Here is a 22705-nt window from a genome sequence, read left to right on the forward strand (position 1 = left end):
CCATCCATCCATCCATCCATCTATACCTACCTATATCTATTCAAGCCCTCCTTACTAACCAGCCACTCCAAATCCTGAGAACACCTGAACACAAAACACCCCATTGTCAAATGAATTCACAAGGGAGGGTATGTTTTACTTTGTTTTGTGGTACACTTTACTCTGTAGAGAAGTGGTAAAAACACTCCTATCTTTCTTCCTCCTCTTTAACTTCTTTCTTTACCTCTGGGATGCACAGCATCCTCCATGCCCATCTTAGTCATCAATCCACAATCATCTGTCATTCAGCCTTCCCATCCCAGTGACCCAGGCAAGCTGAAGTCAGCTCTGAAATGATTTGAATTCTGTGACTGACTCTTTTTCCCAACTCAGCACTTAACATCACTCAAAGGATTGGGTGAGGGTACTGCTTGCTGCAGGATGTTTGTGTACAAGTTTTGCAATAATTTTGAGCAGGAAGAACAAGCAAGGGTGCCACAGCATGAAGAGTAGGGAGGCCTTTGTTTTCCAAGAGAGTAGAGAATGGTCCTCAGAATTCCCACAATCCAGTGTATGCTATTGTTAGGTGCTATTCTTCAGTTTTGCATAATGTGTATACCCTGAGAAAGGCAAGCTCCCTCTTTGAAATCTTCTCATTTGCTGAGAAACTAAATCCCCTCTTTTCAAATACATTTTCACATGCAAAACAGCAGTCTGTTTCTGCTAAGTCACATTGTAGCTAAATGGATAATTGAGCGTGTGAATGGGAGCTGCTACTCAGCTGCTGACCTGCAGGGTTGCTGCACATAGACACTCCCAAATTGCGGTGGAGCAATCCCCAGGAGGCAGAAAGCATGACTGATTTTTCCAATAAAGATACAGAAATCGATAATCCCTGTAGACGAAATGCTTGCATCTCTAACCATCTCAGAGATTTCTTCCTCCGTTATCTTCCACCCCAGAACAGGCCTGACTTTGCCTTGGCATCCACTTCTGATCCCCTCACTACCAGACCCAAACCTATTACGGTTCTGCTGAACGTACCTTTCAGGGAGGCTCTGCAATGCTTCTTGATTTAGAGATGCCTGGGTTTTATGTGGTTGTGGGAAAAGTTGCTTAGCTTTTCCCGGGCGCCAATAAGTTCTGATCTATGGCTGTGCATGCCTGCATGATTAATGGCACATGCAATGCAAAGACTTGGAGCTTTCAGAGGTCACCCCATGTGTACTGAATAATACAGCACAGATCCAAAAATACCCTTGGATGAGAATCCTGGCTGCACATAAATGCAATGACATTGCCTGCTTTAGTTGACATTGCCTGAGACTTGGTGTTTCCAAAGAAAGTCACCTCCCCCAAGCAGGCAATTTCAAGATAAAATGGGTGATCCTTTTGGTTCCTTGGATATTTCTCTGTACAGTGTTATAGGTGCTGGGAAAAGGAAGGAGGCTGGGAAAATCATGAGGCTGCAATGTTAGTTTCTGACAGGATTTCTAAGTTTAGGGTAGCCAGGCCACATTGTGAAGCAAATTAAATGTCCATGCAAAATATGCTACTGTGTGCAGTCCTGTGGCTGAGGATTTAAATGCACCAAAGTCAAGAGATTTAAAATGATGGTTCCCACAGCAACTATAACTCAGTTCTCTGGTGAATATAAAATTAACTTTATTGCAAAACATGCTGTTCAATTTACGCCTTAATCTAGTCATGGCAGAGTTACAGTTGCTGCGAGAACGCTAACTCTGAATTGTTTTGAATAATTAATTTAATGAAAAGTTGGTGGAAATGTGGACTCTGATAGAAAAGTCAACTGAAATTTAGGCAAGTTGGCCAATTGTGCCAATATGGAGTGGCGTCAGGTCAGTCATAGAATCTGAAATTACTTGGTGCACTCTTTGGCAATAGGGACACTGGTCAAGGTAATGGGGCATCGTCCTTAATCCCCAAAGGCACATTCTTGCAAGGGATGACTTTACCAACAGGTGATCGCATTGCTGGACTCCAAAGAAACCCTGTTGTTGCTGCTTACCTGGGGACAAAGCAAGTGATCAAAATAGGCAATGATCACACATGGTCAATGGGATTTGGAACTCAGTTGCCCCTTTCTTGGACTGTTTGGCTATTCACATATTGCTTCATTTTTGTGAGCCAGATTTCTTTTGTGTAAAATGAGGGTGCCAATAGTCTCCCCCTCATAATGTCAACTCGAAGTTTAGTGGAGGAAGAAGACATGGCGAAGAACTTAGCAGAACGTGGCAAACTTTGTGTTAGTACTCAATAACGGTTAGCTGGTGATATCTAGAAAGGGAAACACAGTTGAGTTGGTAGATTAGAAGTAGTGACACACCCAACTATTTGGCCTGTCTGGTTCTTTTACTCCAGACTGAATTGACATAAAGTTAATCTGCCAAAGAGGACCTAAAAACAGAAGCAGAAGGTGGCAGAAAGTGTCCCCATTGATAGCACATCTTCCTTGGAGTCACCGAGGCCATTCCCTCTGAAGTTCTAGAAACTGTCTCTTCTACCAGATTCAAATCTTTTGACTTCTCTTATTAGCTCTTTCCCTCTTTTTATATTTTCCTTCTAATTCCTCTCTTTATTGTGAGATATTCATGTTATTGGTTGGTAGACATACTGTATGACATATTGCATACATGTTTAACATGTAAGAGAGGTGAGTTGTTTCTACCCCTTCTTAACCATTTTTCATTGTTGGAAGTAATATGACCCCCATTGTGAATGTATACTCTAGACCATAGACAAGAAAGTCATCTGTTCAAGCCTGAATACCTCCCAAACTCAGGAGGAACCCCTGACGCATCCAGTGCATCCTTTTGATGGTCCACCTTAGAAGCCAGCTCTGTTCTCCTAATAATTTTGGCAGCTGAGAAACAATATTATTGAACAATATTATTGAAGCTAACTCACTGACTTCTCCCTATTCCCTCCCTAGCTATTCTCCTACATACAATGTGGTTTTTCTTTCTCCTTATCTTAAATGAATCTGAAGCTGGGCAAGGGGGAAGGGCATGTTCCCAGGGAATTTCATGGTTGTCCAGCAATCCCTGGGCACCTGCTGTGATCCAGGGTCTATGGCAAGGGAGAAAGTAGTCCCCTCTCAAGGAATCCATATTGTACTGCCTGGTCTCATGGTTGGCCAAACCAAAGGACCTGATTGCCAGAGGTATTGTCAAGGTTTTGACAGAAAGGGACAAAGTCACAGACTATGAGGGGAGAGAAATTCAAGCAATGCCCCCAGCAGTGTGTGATTTTAGCTTGGCTCTACTTTCTCTCTCTATGCACTAGCTTCATACTGTTTTCAGGGCTTCGGCCTCCTTCCCCACAAAGTCTTGGCTTGTGGCTTTCTGCCTTGCTGTGATCAGTGTCAGTAACATTTTAATGGCTCCTGGAAGATTTGATTTTATAACACCGCAATCGTTTGTTTTTACTGCTCAGAAAATATTTTAAAGCCATATTACTTAGTGTAACCTAATCTCGCTGGTGATGATGGAAGGGAAATTTGAATGTGGAGTTAAGGGTACCCTCAGAGCACAGAGCTCATTTAGAGGCAATGGAAAGAGATCGCTGGTCTTATCAGGTGCTTGGCTCATGTGGAATTTCACTCCTGCTTTGCCTGCAACCCTAGAGGCTCACGGTAGGAACCTCATCAGCCCAAACTCCCCAATGATTCCCCTGTCTGTCTGATGCTCCCTAAGTGCCCCACTTTGGCTTCAGGAGTCAAGTTCATCAGTTCACCTGAAAGTTGGTGGACTTGACCTAGCATTCTTTTCTAACTGTCTGAAACTGGCTTTGGATGATTTGGTTGCACTAGGAAGCTATGGTTTCACTGACCTTATCATTTTTTAGCATACAGGCACCCCCACGATGCGGCAAAGGGTTTCCCATCACAATGCCTGATTGCTGCATGGATGGATGTGCAAGTATCAAGTATGGTAGATGCATTAGAACCTTGAGAGGCTTCATGGAGGAGGGCACACAGAACCGTGGCTCCCCAGTTAGAGCTTGAGGAACTTCCATTATGAACACCTAACTAGAAAGTGCAAACTGATGGCTCCCAAGGTAGCAAAAAGGTAAACTTCTTGATAAACTCCTGTCTCTAAAGACATGGATATTTCCCCCCTCCCCACACGTTTTGATTTACTAGGGGAAGGGTTATACTTTAGGCCTGATTTTGGAAGCCTAATATTATTCCCTGTGGATCTTGAATGTTTTCATCCCCTCTGTTCCCGAGGAAGTGTCCTGATGGGAGGGATCAGATGGGAAGCAGGTGGATATGTCAGCCTTTGTAGTTCCAGTGAGTCTAGTACCTCCCCAACACATGCATTCCGAATGGCCAGGTGTCCCCTGGTTCTGCACCTGCCTCTGAAGGATGCTGATGGCATGCCTGCATGCAGAGGATGTGGATGATTATAGTAGAGTGTCATGCTGGGAGTGCTTCCCAGGAACCAGTGGCCTGATTGGAGACAATTTAGGAGGAAGAGCAAGCAGTCTAGGAAATGTAGAATACTTGTGCTGTGCTGTCCCGGGAAAATTATCAACAGGTTTACACTGCTGAACTGGAGTCTTCTCCCTGGGTCATGCCTGCAAAGCCCAAGGAATCCCCCTCAGTAGAGTTGACAGAGCATGTAGGCCGAGGAAGCACAGAGGAGAGGACAGGACAGGGTTCTGTGTAGTAAACCCTCGATCATAGCCACAGAGGGAAAGCTTTGTCTGTGGAAGAGCTCTAGTCCTCTTGGGACAGTCTGATTTTCCTGGCTGCTCTATCCAAGGCAACCCAGGAAGGGAAAGGATTCTGGTCCTGGCCTCCACTGTACCTCTTGGGCCCTTATGCCTAATTTGCCAGGCCACTTCTGTTAATCCACTGTAGCTGAAGAGAAGGCATGCATTACCAGGTCTATAAGGGAAGGCCATCATAAGTGTCATTCTACCAGTCTAACGAAGGGAAACAGACACAGGGGATCCAAGAAGCACGGGTTATAAGGCCCCTTTAGTAGGACACGGGTGTCTAGAACCCTGTAGTACCCCAAGTAGAAGTTCTAGGTCTCGAACACTTTGAGAACATGGCATTAGACCGATGACAAGTGCAGAGACGTGCTGCAATGGGTGAGGATGTACCATGCTGGGTCTGCTGAGCAGTCAGGTGGGCACACACACACGCATGCACACACAGACATGTACACACTCATACGCACGACAGGAACCAGGCATTGTCTTGTCTGTATTTATTGATGGAATTTGGAGCTAGCTGTCTGTTGGGATAGATGGGAGGAATCTAAGAAGCCAAACAAAGTGGTGGAGGAGGTGGCCATGAGAAGCCCTGATCATGCTTTTTGAATGCTATCTTTGCCAGTGGTGTAGACCATACATAGATTTCAATCGGTGAGTCAACCTAGCTAGTCTTGTGTAAAATACTTCTTGTTGCTGATTACTGTGTATTTAGGGGCTGCTGCTTGCTGTGAGGTGCACTGAGGCAACACAAAGTCTTTTGAGCTCCTTGGAGAAAATTCACCATGGAAGTGCAAATTACCACCATTGTACCATGGGCATGAGACTTGCATCAGCTTACAAGGACGGCTGGAGTATCAAAGAAAAGCAGCCGAAACTGTCCAGTCTCAATCCAGGTAAATGATGTTTCCTAATTTCCATTACCCCTGCCTTAGAGGCAAATGTCAGGGCCATAGAAGAGCGTGCCATTGGTCCCCAGTCTTATTTGAACGGCTTGAACAGCGCTGATTTTGTTTTTCCAACACTGGGGAACTGGGAGAATAAACGCAACCACCTTGCCTTTTGGAAACCGTTGAAAAGCTAGCCTTTTTAGAAAAAGATGAGGCTTACATTTCTACATGGCAACACACAGTTGGAGCTGGCGCGTGCCTGCCCTCCACAGCTTGGGCATTCATTCTTCACTTCCTGCCCATGCACTTGCTGTCTGTTTAATGGGCTCACTTACTTTGCTCTTGCCTCCTGTTCATGGAATGTCTGAGTTTTTCTTTCTTTCTACTGGCTATGCCCTCCCTTACTTTGTCTATGTCAACAAAGATCCCGAATTCATAGTGCCCTCATTATCCAAATCTAGGCCAGCTCCCCTTACAGAGGAAAGATCTGCCCAGCCACCCCTTACCAAGGGAGAAATGAGAAGAGCCGGGGTTCTCTCCCTCTCCATTCGCTTGTCAGTAATTCCACCCTAAAAGCTCAAAGTTTTCTTATTCCGAGCTGTCCAGGCAGTAATCCAACTAAATTAGATCATAAGCATTTGAAGGTTTTCATACTAAACAAAAATATAGATATAGCTAAGAGAAGACGAGATTTAATTAATGAGTGTTATTTAACAGAACAAGTTGTGCCATATATGGAGGATTAAGAGATAAAAAAGGATAGGAGGGAAAATCAAATTTTAATGAGTTGCCGTCTTTGCTTGCTTTAGCTGAGCTTCCTCCATTGAGGAAATATTAACACTTACTAGGGAATCATCTGCATGCATATACACGGTTGATACCTGACTTTCCATTATGCAGTAGCACTGTGCTACAAACGAATTCAAGCCCGTCTTCAAAATTCAAGGCTTCCATCCCTACATTGGTGGATCTCTTAGGGTAGACACAAGCAAGGTTCAGTATTGAAGAATACGTGAAAAAATTATTGCCAGACATGCCAGGAACGGGATCGTGGGTTAGAATACAGCCAAGTCTTGTGTGGAAAAAATGACAGGCGAGGTCTGAAGTACTACAGTCTACCCTTTGCTCCTTCAAACCATTTTCCATGTTTGTTACCCTGGAGACATTGACAGAGTGAGGTCCCTAGTGTCACACTTCGTCTGGTAGTGAATAAATTAGGCACTCGATAAATGCTGAGTAGACTTATCACAACTCAGTTCAAACTAGACATGGGAAGTGTGGACATGAAACTTGGCATGCACGGTGCATGGATGGTTTCTTGGCATTACTTTTATTCATGTTCTTGCTGATGGTGGTAGGATCCTTGGTGCATCCCCATCTACTTTTGCTATGTGTGCTCACTTTACTTTAAGGACTGGACCCATGTGACCCATAGGCCTCCTCCTGGGACAGCAAGGCAGGAGAAGGCTGCAGACACTCATTTAACACCCAAGGTTTAGCTCGGAGGCTCTTTGGTGGGATGTTAGGCCTCTCTCCATGCACAGCCAATTGCTATATTTTCTGGTCTAAGTTGTGTACTCTTTGAAGACATATTTGGGAAGCTGAGATAAAGGTATGAAGGTATGGTGTCAATAATTTTTAAGCTAATGTTTATGGAATACCAAGCACTATGCTATGACTTTCTTAAAAATTAAGTCTCCCTAACAGCAGGGTGGAATGATTACTATCCCCAACCTCCAGACAAGAAGAATCAAAGCTCATTCAAAATACATTACTTGTAAAAAGTGATCCAAGTGGCATGTGATGGATGGGGACTGGTTTTGGAGCCAGGCCTGTTTAATGACAATGTTATGCACATTCCTTACACCTCCCCAACCTCCGAACTCACAAATAATGACAATAGTAAAGTGTTGCTCAAGAGTGCTAACAGCAGAGAGGAAGATGTTATATTCTACAAACCGAATGTGTGAGATAGTGACAGTTTGCAGCGGTTTCTCATGTGCATTTTAAACGGCTTAGTTTTGGGTCAACTGTTTCCGGCACTAGATTTCTGTATGCTATGAATGCATTTCCTTTATCAGATCCCCATAGAGCAGGTCAGTAAGTGAACAGACATTCTCGGCCCCATTATATGGAAATCAAAAGTTAATTCAGTTCCTATTCAAAGGATGGTGAGAAGTTGATAGCGATATGCTTAAGGGATGCAAGTTGACTTGCCTGCATTCTCTGGTTTAATAGGAAAAAAAATACTAGTTTCTCATATCCCCTCCAATATCTTCACTTGCTTTCCCCTGTTCAGGGAAATTGCAATAATCAGTGCTAGCCGGATTGCCTGGGCTTATCCACACCAGAGCAGAGAACCTGCCTTAGGGCCACGTGGAGAGGGCACTCTCCACAATGCAGAAGACACACTTTCACTTTCATGTTACTGCACAGAGTGTGTTTCAGATGCACTGGTGGTTTGATAGCCTACTGGAATCAAATTGGGCACACACATTTCCTCTGTACTTTCAAGGTGATGATTTCATAATCTCTCAGACTCCCCCACCCCCTGGCATTGTTTCTAGACACCTACTCAGGGCCGTCTGGCGATCCCTTTTGAAGTTAAAACATAATTTCAAAAATAAAGAAATGCAATTCACACTTATCAGAGCCCATCACTTACATACAGCTTTAGACAGATGACCTCCTGGGCCAAGCTTTAACCAACTCCATTGGCAATGGGACTAGGCATGGCTGCTGCTGCGTTAGGGAGTTTTAGCCTGGGATTCTTAGCTCTTTAAATGATCTAAGACAGTACTTCTATGGAACTTTTTTTTTGTACAGCAATCCTTCCTTAGAGTGACATTTAGGGGGTGTATGAGCTGAACTATATAGTGCTAGCTCTGATATATGCTAGTTGATAAGACCTGTCCAGAAACTACTCAGAATTTGGGGCCTAGTAGATGTGTAGGCACCCCACCTACCACACCGTACTCCTTTTCAAGTGTGTTTAGAATGGAAGAGAGATCCCAGAGACACAGTGATATGCAGGTTTTTTTTTCTGGCTGAAAATAGAAGCAACTACTAATTGAACTGAAGGGAAGTTCAGTTGTAGGGATGTTCTTGACTAAGTCTAAACTGGCATTCGGAGACTGGGCAGGGTTTATTGAATTTGTACTTGTCTTTCATTACATTTTTTTTGGTTCTGTGACACATCTGAAGATGACTGGAAATGAGGATATAAATAGACTCCATGGTGTTTGGTCTATACCTAGCCTTGGGCGAAACCTTGAGACACAGGAGAGAAGTGGTTTGCACTTGATATTTGATGTCCCAGTGAATCAACCACATCTAAGGCAGAAATGGAGGACTAGTCTCTCTAAGCAACCTAGGGCCAGCTGGTAAGGCTGTAGAGTGCTTAGTGTATGAGTGAAATGGGAGTTCATAGTGGGCTCTAAGGCTGTGGCTGGGACTGAAGACACCCAGCCTCCCGCAGCATGGAGCCTGGGAGGCAGTACTATATGATGTCCTGGATGAAGATATTGTAGGCAACTGGTTTCTATGAAAAGATAGAGCTTGAAAAGATCTGAAAAGGTTAGATTCACACATATGTGGCTCCCTGGGAACTTCAGAAACCCCTGGTGGTGTCAGTGGGGAGTCAACTTGGAGATTGGGATGAGCCAGGAACTTGGACATGTGGTGCACCTGATATAAATAGTTCCTAGTGTGTGAAGTAGGGTTGTGGGAATCAGACAGCTTGTGTCTGTTGGTCTTACAATGGATTTAAGAAGGATCAACCTGGGTCTGTTGGTCTTACAATGGATTTAAGAAGGATCAAGGACCTGTCCCCCTATAGCTTGAGAAAGTTTGCTGTCACCACCAGCCTCATTCTGACTATTGTCCCAGCTGTCTTGGTAAAGCATCCTCCTCAACTGACCTTTTCACTTGACACTTGCTGACCCAGGGAGTTGACAGCATCTTTAGGGATCTGTGAACAGAAAGAAAGCAACGCCACTGTGGGCCAGAGTGAAGGCCATCTGGAGAATTCTTTGGCTACTGCCACGGAAAACGTGTGGACTTCCCCTTCAGGGTTTTAATAGTTAGAGAAACGTGGTCTGGTAGCTTTTAATTACCCTGTAGATGCCTTGTCCTATCACCAAGGACCAAACAGGCCTCTCTTCCTGATTACGATGAAAATATGTGTGTTTTTTTAAACAAACACTTTACTTAAACTACGGATTTTTTTAATTAGAAGAAAGATTAACTAAATGAATTTCTCTTGTAATTTAATCCATTCTAATTATCTTGAGACTGTTTATGATGAAATACTTAAAATTTTGCCTAGCTGCAAAATTCACAAATGAAAAACTTTCAAGCTAGCCTATGGTATGGGTGCCTCCTGCAGCTCTCTGTTTCTAATGGTTTACAGAAACACATGATAGAAAAGATGGAGGCGAGTGCATCACAGTTGTGACTAGTATGTGTTCAATATGGTGGCACCCTATTTTACAAAGGCAATAAAGATTAACATTTAAAAATACATATTTTATTATTTGAATTATATGAATGTATGAGTGTGTGGGGGCATATATATGTGGGAGTGTAAACTAAATGCATAAGATCTCTCTGGAGTTGCAGTTACAGGAGGATGTGAGTCATGTGACATGAATTCTGGGAACCAAATTTGGGTATTCTGGAAGAACAATATATGCTCTAAAATGCTGAGCCATCTCTCCAGTCCTAATACAATCTTTTTTTAATGTCTTTATGACACCCATTATTTTGTAAGTGACTGTATGTGAAAAGGCAATCACTTTAAACATAGCTTATGAAATAGAATACTAGAAGGAAGAGGGCTGCTAAGATTGAATCCTATTAGACAAGCAACTTGGGAGGAAATGCAAAATCTGTTTCTGCATCGAACATCTGGGATATCCTTTTGATAACTACAGAGATTCCCCAGATGTTACACATGGGTCATGCTCCAAGGAATCAAGAAACTGCAGTGATTTAGGAAGGAGGGTAATTGTGAAGGTTATTGGGTTGAATGGGGACAGAGAATCAATGAGAGTTTTGGTCTTCCTGGAGGGCATGCTTCTTACTTGGTAGAGTCAAAATGGGGACTTTTGTGAACTGAACTCCGGTAATCCAGTGTCAGAAAGAGAGAACTGATGGGCAAAGGAGTTAAGACTAGACTGGTTTAACCCACAGAAACAGCTGACCTGAATAAGGGGGAGCTCTTGGACTCCAGAGTGATGGCTGTGTGGAAAGTATGGGACTGACCCAGACCCCCTGAATGTGGTGTCTGTGAGGAGGCCTAGGTAATCTATGGGGCCTTGAGTAGTATTTATCCCTGGTGTACAAATAGACTTTGAGTGCCCATGCCACAATATGGGAGGCTCTCTCAGCTGGGACTCTTGGGGAAGGGCCTAGGCCCTGCCCTGGATGAAATGACAGTTACTGGAGATCCACCATGGAGGGCCTCAAACTCCTTGGGGATTGGACTGGAGATTGGGTGGGGGGCTGGGGGACCTGGTGGGGAGGGAGTGAGAGGAGGGGAGGAAAAGGGAGCTTGGATTGACATGTGAAACAAGATTGTTTCTAACCCCCCCAAAAAAACAAAAAACAAAAAAATGGGGACTTTTAGATTACTCTTGATTTACAGAGTCAGAGCAAGTAAAATTGTGCCACCAATATGTTCTGAGCAATGCTGACTCGAGACGTCTTCCACCCAGGAAAATATACTTTTCTTTCCGCAATGCTGGGAATGAAATCCTGAGTTTCAGGAATATTAGGCAAGTGTCCTGTCACTGAGCTCTACCCAACCTGATCAGACTTCTTCTCAATGCAGACCACGACATCTTGCCACACACTGCAATGGCATGTCTGTGAAACAGTTAGAGAAACATTGCTTTCTTCGAAAAACAGAGTGTTCTTCTATTGAGGAGCAACAATTTCTAAATTATGCCTCAAAGAAGTTTTTTCTTTTGAAATATACCTATTATAAAAGTAAAACCCAAAGGGCTGTGTGAGGAAGGCACCGTGGAGCTTCTGTGAGCCTGGAATTGCTCACTTGGGGAAAATAATAAAACTTAGGATTAAAGTAGATTCATAGCCTACTTGGTTCTCTGAGAACACATGTCTCACACTTAGATAACCTCTGGCCCAAAACTAGCAAACCCCAAAGTTACAACATGGTTCTACTAACATACATATTTGACTGCATGTATAGCTTGACTCTTTGATAAGATGAATAGGTTCGATTCCAGCTGAGAGGTGAAATTCTGAGTTTGCTATGAGAACAAGTTGTAAAACAAGCTTTTGTTTGGATGAAGGGGGTGTTGGCTGTGATATGTCACTAACTTCTCGATGGGTTTGGGGGCAGATGTGTGGAAGGGTGGTTAAAGATGGGAGAGTCAGAATCCTTCCTTACCCTTCAATTTACATTACATAGATGCTAGGCGATAGTGGCAGTCATAATGGCATTAGCTTATGCCCACAGGGCTCCAATATCAGGCTAAGTTCAGTGCCACACACTTCTCATCCAGCCCAAGGAAGATTGTACTATTTAGCAATCTCCATCTTACAGACAATGAAAGCAAGGTACATCAAAGCTAATAGCCACTAGGATTTGAGTTTAAGCAGGCCTACACAAAAGCCATGTCCTTCAGTACTTCCTTAGTAAGCTTGCATTTCTCCCGATCCAGGGAAAGTGGAGGAAGACAGATGGGCTTCTGCTTTAATATTTTCTACATATATACATATATATATATGTTATATATACACACAAATGGATGAAGTGGGGATAACTTTTCAGCATAGGTAAGGAAACATCTCAACATCCACAGAGATGGATTCCCAGGTAAACTGGGCATGAACAGGAACCAAGGGGAGCAGATGAAAGAACTGTTAACAAAAAGCGCCTTTCACTATTGTCCATGCTGAATTCCGCTGTATGCCATCAGATGGGGCAACACTCAAGGAGCCTGATCCTTCAATGCTAGGTCGTTAGTGTATGTTATGGGAAGATACACTGAAAACCTGCCTTACTGCAGAGAAAGGGCTTGATTACATTTGAGTGGCCCATTCACACAAGTCTGCATCACATGCAATAAACCCTGGACATGGACGGGTCCTTAGAGATTATCTTATTCAAGTATGTTCTAAAGTCAGTCAATCACACAGTGCATTTGTGATATTTGCAATATGTGCACTGTTATTTACTTAATATTTTTCTTTAAATTTACTCAGGCCTAATATCACTACTACTATCAGCACATCCCTAAGAAATAACACCCATGTAATCAGAGGTTTGATGTGGTAGTTATGTTTTCCTGATACTTATTCTTAAGAGCTTCATATAACTAACTACCCAACAAAGTACATTTGCACCAAATAGCCTCTTGTGTTTGGATACAATGCCCTAGGAAGCAACTGCATGGTTTAATGCCAATATTTTCTGCATGAAGAAACCGAGGTTAGAGACTATTGGTGACATGTTCTAGGGTACATGAATTATGTTTGTCACAGTCAAGTCTAGAATACATATGTGCCCTCTCCATGATACTGAAAGGAATGAGTGATGAGAGAGAGGTCTATTATAAATATCCCCAGGAATTCAGCTCACTAGAGCTATCGTTCTCTTTCCTTTCAAAGTCTTGGAGTGTTAGTGCAGATGTGCTGTCTTTTGTGTACACGGAGAGAGATACAAGAATTGCAGACTTGATTTCCTGTAAAAGCTCAACTGCTGAGTACCCAGCACATACTAGGATAGTTCATTCTACCTTTCCAACAGATCTTATATGTGTTTGCTTTTGGGTGTACAATCTTTCTGCTGATAACTCTCCCCTGTGGGCCTAAGCCCTGAGAGTGAGTCATATTCGGTTCTTTGTTTATGTGAAGTCTTGTGTCTTTCATTAGTGACACAATGAAATTGTGGTTAACAATAGACCATATATATATATATATATATATATAATGGTGGTCCAATAGATTTAAATTTTTCTTCTTTCTTAATGACATCATAGCTATCCATGAGTCATATGTATGTGGTGACACTATAGTAAACAAACCCACTATTCTGTTATTGGACTAGAAATATAATAACTCATTTAATTTTGAATAGTACACAATACTTGGTAATAACTGCCATTGTTTCTGGTTTATACATTTTTGTTAATGTGGAGCATATTCCCACTTATTAAAGCTGTTCACTATAAACAATGTTTTGTAGGTAGCAATACCTATAGCTTTCAATTGCATTAGGAGGCCATATCAAATGACTGACCTACATTATCTAAACTTGCATAAGAACTCTATTATGCAATGCCAAAGTCATATAATCATGCAGTTATTGGATCATGTCCCCTCTAAGAGATATATACTATTGATGAATCTGTACCTGCCACTCCAGGCTCCGGGCTTAAATTTGAACCACTTCCTCTGAAATTGTCAGGCGATGGTACAAAGGATGATCTGAGCTCCCCAGAACCCTTCCCCTTTTGTGTTCTTGATAAGAGGCCATGTCATGGTAAGATAGTACTAGATTGCACAGGATGCCCTTCCAGAAATGTTTTTTTACTGGAAATCTGGAATAGCAGGTTGTATAATCAGGACAAAGTCTGTGTCCATTGCATCTATTTTCCAGCTTTATGCTGAAAGTCCTCCTTCAACAGCCAACACAAAGATGCAATGTGATGAGAATCTCACCATGTGTAACACTGTTGTTTCTTGTTATTTTATTTATTTTATATTTCCACAGTGGCTTGAAAATGTGCCCCTGCCTCTTCTGCCTCCTGCTTTTTATTCTGGGTTTAGAAAATACAGATCAGAGTCAAAGAGAATATCTGGGCATGTGCCATTACTAATGTGTGGTAGAAAGCTTACATTTGGCCAATTTGTGGGAGAGAAATTACTGTTCTTTTTTTTTTATGAGAGAGTGTTTCTCTGTATTGTTTTGGAGGCTATCGGTCCAGCCCGGCCTCGAACTCACAGAGATCCACCTGCCTCTGCCTCCCGAGTACTGGGATTAAAGGCGTGCGCCACCACCGCCTGGCGAGAAATTACTGTTCTAAAAATTCATCTATAGTAGTAAAAGGTTTAAAGGTTCAGGTTTTTGCTAGAAGGGAGAAGGATGACAACAACTATTCTGAAAATAGATTCAATAAGAACACCTGGAGGATTTGATTAATCAACCAATCAGATTATCAGCTGCTGTCTTGGACATGGTGGTGAGGATGACTCCACAGAGGCTAGATTCATCTCAGCTTGAACTCACTATAGTCACAAAAGCTCAATGTTCAAGGATAACAGCTACATTAATAAAAGGGGGAAGGGAGCGATAGCTCCACCAGTTTCCCTAACTTGGGTGGAAGGTGGAATGAGATGCAAAGCCAGCTGGCTTTGTGTGACAATGGCTAATTTTAACAGTTGCTTTTCTCTAAGCTTGTTCCCTATAGTTCTGAGACTTTCTCCCTCCCGGACTGTGACCCTGTCTCCTTCTGATGACAGTCACTTAATCAGCACATCTCATTGTCGCCTGGATGGTTTTACCTTGGGTAAAGATTCATTATCCTTATTAACATCTCAAGAAACCTTTTCTTTCCCCAACCAATTAAAGAGGAAAAATAGAAGGGCCCAGTGCAATAGATGGAAAAGAAAACTCTTCTGACATGTGACAACTGCTCAGGTCACTCAGCCCCAAGTGGCCCTGAGAATCAAGTTGTCACAATTCTGAAACATGAGCAGAGGTCAGGACCACAGAGGTAAAATACACAGGTTGGAATACCTGTTGCACATGCTGTTCACTGCCCATGCCCTCAACAGCTCCCCAGGTTTGGAAAGCACCAGTGTTGGGGGACTGAGTCTCTAGACTGTCACTTTGTGTTACTTGGCAGGAATGGAGGCCTACATCCAGCAGAGGATCACAACAACGCACCATGCACGGATAACTGCCCTCATTTCCCTGGCAACAGGAATGCTGGTGTCTCCTTGTATTTTCTCAACTATTCTGCCAGTCAAACACACTAACACCCAATTCACCTTTTTATTATATAAGAAATGCTTATCTGGGTTTACTATAGTTCAAGTGATTTGACCTAATAAAAATTCTATAGTTCCATCAAGCTGTGGTGCGATGGCCATTGGATGGCCTTCTTATGTTAAATCCTTCATATTAATAAGGGGTGGTGGCAGGTGATAGGCAGGTGGCAGTTTATAGGAACAGAAATCCATTTTAAAATCACATTTAAGGAATAAACCTCCTCTAACCACACAATATGCCTTCTGATTTATTCATAGGAATAAACTGCACCTTACCCAAATAATGCTAATATATTCCAAAGATATACATGAAGTGTAGTGATTTAGATTCAGTCTATTCTTATCTATGCAGTTCTATAGATTTTAGACCCTATATTTAACTTGTTAGCAATGAACATAAGGCTCATTGTTGGGCAGATAATTTAGCTTTTACAGTTAACACCAACACATTATACCTTGGATTCAAATGTGTAGCCATAAAACACACACTAAATTTCCAAATAAAAATAATTTGGCTACAAATTTGGGAAATGCATTTGCCCAAGGATGGAGAGCCCCTGGGGCTTCTACTTGAATGACTTTTGGGAAGTCTGCACTTTCAACGTCTCTTTCTTTTCTTCCCTCCCCATCTTATTGCTTCTTCAGTACAATAAATGCAACCTATAAAGGCTTGTGTGAATTGTTCAGGTGACTATTTGCAAGGACTCCCTTGAAACCATCCCTCTACGACCTTCTGGAAACAGGCTGCAGGCCACCTGAGCACCCAACACCAACCATCCACCATCCTGCCTTACCCCACTGTTTACTGACCAGTGCCATTTCATTCTTATTTATTTTCTATCTTCAAAACATAGCATTTGAGGCTCTGTGTAGAAAGGCCCTAAGTTCTTTTCTTTCCTCTGACTGTCAAGTCTCCCTGAGGAGGAAGGCTGATTCTGGGCTTGTAAATTGTGGCATTTACTTTAAATGAAATGACAGGGATGTCTGTTCAAACTAAAAGACTGAAACTCCATGAAGCCGCTCCAGGGGCCAGTAGCTGGAAAGCCTGAGAAGTAATTATGCATGCATGATTCTCTCCCCAGCTTTCCAATAGTGACTCTCACCAACTAAGGGACTTTAGCTGTTTTTGAGAAAACACAGAGAAGGAAACAAGGAAGAGACAACACAGGTCCTATTAACTAATCTGGGGAGCCCTGACTTCTCCCGAGAAAAAGCTTTGGCAATCACAATCTTAACAACTTTCTTAAGAGATTCTAATATCTCTGGGCATCCTAATTTGGAACCAGGGACTTGTGTGCACTAGTACCTCTCCATTCTTGGAGCGCTATGCTGCATGCAAATTGGCATTTCCTTGACACCCCTCAAGAGCTCATGGGTGTCAGGTCACAGAGATGTGAAACTTGAGCAGAGACACCCTTTGCTAAGTCATCTCACCCAAAGGCCCACTTAACTGAAGTGCCTGGGCTCTCCTACTGGCCACAACCTCACTGTCCTCCACTGAGATCAAAGCTGTCATTGGTCCATTTCATGTTCAAAGGCTCCAGAGACAACTCAGTTTATGGTTTTGGTCTTCCCTTATAGGCACGCACGCTGTGGGTACTCTCCCATTTCCTTTGGCCACAAATCTGTCAAGCCGCCCTTGGTGGTGTCTCTTCCTTACAGGGAGGCCCACCTGCCTTTCCTTTTACCTCTCTCTTCATCTGGCCTTAGGCAATTTTCTCATGTAGAGCTCAGTCACTGTTTTAAGAAGGGCTACATAACAATAGGTTTGGTGGCTCTTTTAACCTCTATTGTGATTGCTCAATGCAGATGTGTAGCTGGCCACTAACAAGATGTCAAAGAACTGGTGTGGTTGTCCTCTACCAATGCTCTGGGTATGGACACTGAAATTTGAATTTCATAGCATTGTCAAATGTCAGCAAATGTTTCTTTTTCCTTTTCTTTCTGGATTTCTATCAAGGCTTAAAAATTGTCAGGAACAGTTCTTTGCTAGCAAGCTACAGAAAAATCTGTAATCAGGCCAGATTTTTGGCTACAGTTGGCCAACACCTGCCCTAAGGTCTACCTGGTCGTCTTTCCTCTCTGTGAACTACTTCTAGACCAGAAAATAGGTTGTGGCAGGAGTGAGAGCTAATAGGCTCCATTCTGGAGACACTATCCCTGCCCTATACTTCCCAGACAGGGAAAGGGAGAGCCGAAATTGAAGTATATGAATGGAGAGATGTGGGATTATCTATCTCAAGAGTGTTGATTGGCAAGAGCTTCTGGAAGGGGGCAATAGAGACAACAGAGATATGAGGGTGGGGAGAAATTCTTATTGAAACCAGGCATGCAGAAAAAGCCCTGAAGAGTGGAAGCCACTGTAAGGACTGTCTTGGTCTTGGGCTGTGCACATCCCTCCCCTGAAAGTCTGGTGAGTGGTCCCTCAGCCTTTGCAGGGAGCTGAGATGAGAGTGGCTGCAGGGAATGCAGGACCTGGAGCATCATTGAGAGATTGCAATAACAATTCACTGCCAACGGACTGTCCCAGCAGGTTCACAGTGCAATAGTCATGGCCCTGATTGGCGCACTGCCCTTCAAATGGCCAATTAGATGGAATGGAGGGGGGTCAAGTGCAGAATCGGTTCACTTCATCTCTGTTTAACTGCCCGAATGAACAGCATGGGAAACTGAGTCTGACCTCATCAGTCAGCCCTGTGCAAGATCCTCTCCTTGTCTCTCATTCTGGATGGCCAATTTGGGCTTTGGGGCTAGGACAGAGGATAGGGTTCTAAATTTGTGACTAGAATCTAAGGTAAGTTGAAGCATGGAAGCAGCTGCTTGCTTGGAGCCTCCCATGAAGGGTCTATGCAGGCTATAGTAGATTATCAAACCTGGTGTGGAAGAGTCATCCAATAGACTAAGATAAGCAACAAAAGCAAAAACTGCAGGAAAAAAACCCCAAAACGATGGTTGGGTGGATTAGCTTGTAATCTTAACTATTTGAGAGAAAAAAGTATTGGCTTCCAATCCTCCATCAAAGAGTTAATTAAACCCGTTCAGAGCAGCCTGTGCTTTCTCAAGCAAAAAGAAAGGGGAAAAAACATAGAATGACAAAAACACGACAACCAAAAAAAAAAAACCTCCCAAAAAACAAAACAAAGCAAAACAAAAACAAACACTCCCCCAACAAAAAACAAAATTCAAAGCATAAAACTTCAAATGAAGAAACTTCAAAACCATTATGTATTTATATTTTGGGAGATAAGGTCATAATATATAGTTCAGGTTGACTTCAATCTAAAGATCCTCCTAGTTCAGGCTCTTAAATGTTGGGATTATATAGAGTATGCCTTTATAATCCTTTTAAAATGGTCACTTCGAAACAAAGAACAAACATTTTTTGGGGGTGTTTGAGACAGGGTTTCTCTGTGTAGCCTTTGCTATCCTGGAACTCACTCTGCAGACCAGGCTGGCCTCCGACTCCAAGATCTGCCTGCTTCTGTCTCTTGAGGGCTGGGATTAAATGTGTGTGCCACCACTTCTGGTTTACAGATATTTTTGGTTAAGAAAATTTTTGTGTGAGTGGTAGTTGAGTGGAGAATGAAGTGGGACCAGTGATGTTGGCAAAGCCCAGGAGTCAACCACTGGGCTGCGTGAGCAAGAAGGTGTTTGGATCTACGGCAGTTGTGCCTGGTTATCCAAGGACCTGAAGGCTTGTGTACACCAAACGTGCTCCACGAAGGTTCACAGTGGTGCCAGCGCCAGGGATCCGGGGATCCAGCCGGAGAGAGCAGGGAGCAAGGGCAAAACCATATCAGGCTGCTTGGCAGCTGCGGGCGCTGACAGCTTCCCATGCTTGTGCATTCCTTCCACCCCAGTAAGAGTGCTTTGGATAAGGTTTCTTATTTGATTGCGTCTCTTTCCACCCCAAAATGCAACCCTGCAAAGAAGGGAAAGGCTTTTCCAACAGTGGAACCTCACTTTCCCCTTTCCCTAACCCCATGGAGATTTAGAGAGGCAGTGGGATGTTGGAGGGCACGTGTGTCCCTGAGGGAACAGCCAGTTGCAATGCACGACCGTCACTATCGATCTACGATTTATGAAAATAAAGCAATATGTGCCTGTTTCGGTGCCTGCCGTTTGCCTACCAATGGTGCAGTGTTCACCATTCCAGCCCTCTCGGCATTCACATTTGCCATCTTTACAGGTCCCGTGCTCAATGCAGCGGGGGTGGCACACGCGCTGGTCACAAGCTGCGCCTGTCCAGCCCTCTTCACAGCGGCAGGCTCCCCCGATGCAGACGCCGTGAGTGCCACAGTCTACTGAGCACACTTCTGGAAGAAAAACAATGATTACAGCTCAACACCACAGCGGGGTGAAGTCCTTCAAGGAAGCCAGACCACACACATGGCTCCAGAGCAGGCCGATGCTTAGCAGCCATAGCAGGTTTGTCTCCTCTCTGCTGGCTGGGGAGTCATTTTGCTACTTTAAATTTATTTATTTTTCTTCTTCTAGAGCAGTGGTCCTCCACCTGTAGCTCCTGGGCCAGCAGCATTACCATAACCTAGGAACTTGTTAGAAATGTTAAGAAATGCAAATCCTTGCGCTCAGGTTGGAACAATTAGATGTATTGTTGGGAGCCCGGACTCATCAATTCACTTTAACAAGCTCTCTGGGTGGTTTGGATACTCACTGGAGTGTGACAACAGCTCTTCTAGATACTGAGACCCTTTGAGAGGAGGTCAGGCAGTGGCTGCCATTTAGCTAAGCTGATCAGGAGGTGCACCACATGCAAAAGAACTATCTGGCTCCCTGTTTGGCTGGGGTTCTTCCTCACTGAGAGCCTGAACTGACCAAGCCACTGAAGCCTGCTGGGGTCCATGCTGCTCCATTCTCCCAATGCCTGCAGACCTGCATGGTCCCCAGATCGGCCCTCTACGGCAAAGGTAACCACTGTAAAGTAGGCTGCACTTGCACAGCCTCTTTCTCAAAGGAGCTCAAAGTCTTTTGTGCGGGGAGGTGGGGAGGAGACAGACAGACAGATATTCACTCTGGCCTTCCAAACCTATCACGCGAGGACAAGCACGTGCCAGACATTCATCCTTACAACAGCCCACGGAAAGAGGCATGGCTCATCATGCCAAAGGGGAGGGGACCAGACCGGGAAGGGCAGTGACTTGTTCAAAGTTATAGCACATCTGCAGTATAGCTGGGACTTGGGGCTAGGGCTCTGCATACTTCCCCCATCCCCTGCAGAACTTTGCCAGGACCACTAGCACATGAAGCCAGAGGTGAGTGGGCCGACTCCCTTCCGTTTCTTTTCCTTTCTTTTTTGGAACGAAAGATTCGTTACTTTCCTCATTGCAGGCAAAGCTTCACATCTCTTCCCTTTATGATTGTCATGGCAAGCTGACAGCTGTCTTAGCACCCTGAGGAAGGGGGCGACATGATGATGGCTTGCTTGGATAGGCACTCGTCAGTGAACAGAACCTTTCTTGGGAAGGTTGGGACTGGCTTGAACTGTTGAACTGTTCCACTTTTTTTTTTAAGGTCACTTGGGAAGTAAGACACATACTCTTAATTTTAGGAAAATAAAGTATACAGCATAACTTCATTATTTCCCTGTCACTGGAGAACTGCAGAGCTTTATAACATGTTCACACGACACCCCGAGGGAGCCTCTTTTCTGTTTTATAGGACGTTCTATTCTGTTTGTCTGGGACTGAATTGTTCTGTATTGTTTTCTGCTACCTTTAGGGAGTGTACGTAAGAAAACCTATAATGCAAGCAGAATTATCTCTCCTGGGCCCGTCATCCATTTGTGGTGATGGACCCAAAGAGGGACAGGAACCAACACAATTATTTGATTTTTCTTTTCATTCTCAAAGATCACAGACCCAATGGCTTAAGAGACGAGAGTGAGAAAGGTACCATAAGATTGACCAAAGTCCCTCTTATCCCAAGCATAAAGACAAGATTTCCATCCAGCTAGAAGGTGATGGAACACCAGGTTTGAGTGTGGGAAAGTGAGGAGACGATCTCTTGACTTACCAACGGAGCAGTCGGGACCCATCCAGTTCGGATCACAGCTGCAGAGGCCAGAGTCGGGGAGGTAAGTGCCATGCCCACTGCACTGGTCTGGGCACTGGACCCTTGCCAGCTCACAGTTGAGACCACCCCATCCAGGGCTGCATAGACACTCTCCATTCACACAGACACCATGGCTGGAGCAGGTGGGATCCAAGCAGTCAACTGGAACAAGAGAAGAAACACTAATCGGTCATGAAGAATGGGCCACTAAGACCCGGACCCCTACCCCAACACACAAGCAAATAAAGGTGCTTACACATTACTCATGTGGCTGTCTCTCTTGACAGCCACAAAAAAAGGAATTTTATATGTTAGAGTACCAAATCCCAAAATGTAAAGAAGACACGAGAGACACAAGGGAATTCCTCAGGCGCAGTCAGCAAGAGTCAGCCGTAGCTTCTTCACAGATGGAAAGGTAACGGCGTCACACTTTTCCAAAGCTATGCTTTCCAACCTTCAGCCTTGACTGCTCCACAGCAGGATCAGGAAAGACATGTGGTGCATTCTGCATGTATGGCGAAGCCTGATTACCCTCGCTCAAAGAGAAAGCGGAGAGGCTCATTCCACCCTCACAAGTCCTTGATTTCAAAATGAGAACGAAAGACTAAAAAGAAAACCCATGAAACTCTTAAATGAGTCACTTTCCTAATTGCTTCACTTAGGCTAAGTTTAAAATTAGTTTTCCTCTCTGAGCATACGACCTATTGAGGGAGTTACTGAGGCTGCATAGTGCACGAGGTGAAGTTGGATGTGTAACCTAGCCTTTCTACAGGTGGTCCTGAGTGATGTGGATGAGCCAGTGTTGTCAGCCACGGCAATGGCCCTCCCCAAGACCGTCTGCTGGGCAAGCTAATAGTAGATTCCATGTATTGTTGTCCCTGTGTGTATTATGGTCTTATTCCTTTGGCATTCTCAAGATCTGAGTGGCTATGCACCAGGTGGAATTTGAAAACAATCACTCCAGAATCAAGTCAAAGCAAGGGCAAGCTGCTAGG

The 22705-nt window shown here is 43.8% G+C and overlaps 1 protein-coding gene and 1 long non-coding RNA gene across 9 annotated transcripts in view; one reads left to right on the forward strand and one right to left on the reverse strand.

Moving 5' to 3' along the window:
• The window catches only part of Tenm2 (teneurin transmembrane protein 2), a 1211860-nt gene that overhangs the window by 108530 nt on the left and 1080625 nt on the right, over nucleotides 1-22705 (reverse strand). For 6 of the 8 annotated variants that reach the window (XM_040748463.1, XM_040748461.1, XM_040748460.1 and 3 more), the window contains 2 exons: nucleotides 21672-21872; nucleotides 19742-19954 (listed from right to left, as the gene is read on the reverse strand). In XM_040748463.1, the coding sequence (XP_040604397.1) occupies nucleotides 19742-19954; nucleotides 21672-21872 (414 nt within the window). The remainder of the gene's footprint in view (nucleotides 1-19741; nucleotides 19955-21671; nucleotides 21873-22705) is intronic. The other 2 variants (XM_040748459.1, XM_040748462.1) reach the window with 2 other exon arrangements.
• On the forward strand, nucleotides 5238-22260 carry LOC121141292. The gene is made up of 4 exons (XR_005878167.1): nucleotides 5238-5621; nucleotides 19828-20066; nucleotides 21509-21732; nucleotides 21807-22260. It is a non-coding gene; the product is annotated as an uncharacterized LOC121141292 (long non-coding RNA).

The sequence above is a fragment of the Mesocricetus auratus genome, unplaced genomic scaffold (genome assembly GCF_017639785.1).
Source record: "Mesocricetus auratus isolate SY011 unplaced genomic scaffold, BCM_Maur_2.0 Super-Scaffold_100007, whole genome shotgun sequence".
Classification (NCBI taxonomy): domain Eukaryota; kingdom Metazoa; phylum Chordata; class Mammalia; order Rodentia; family Cricetidae; genus Mesocricetus; species Mesocricetus auratus.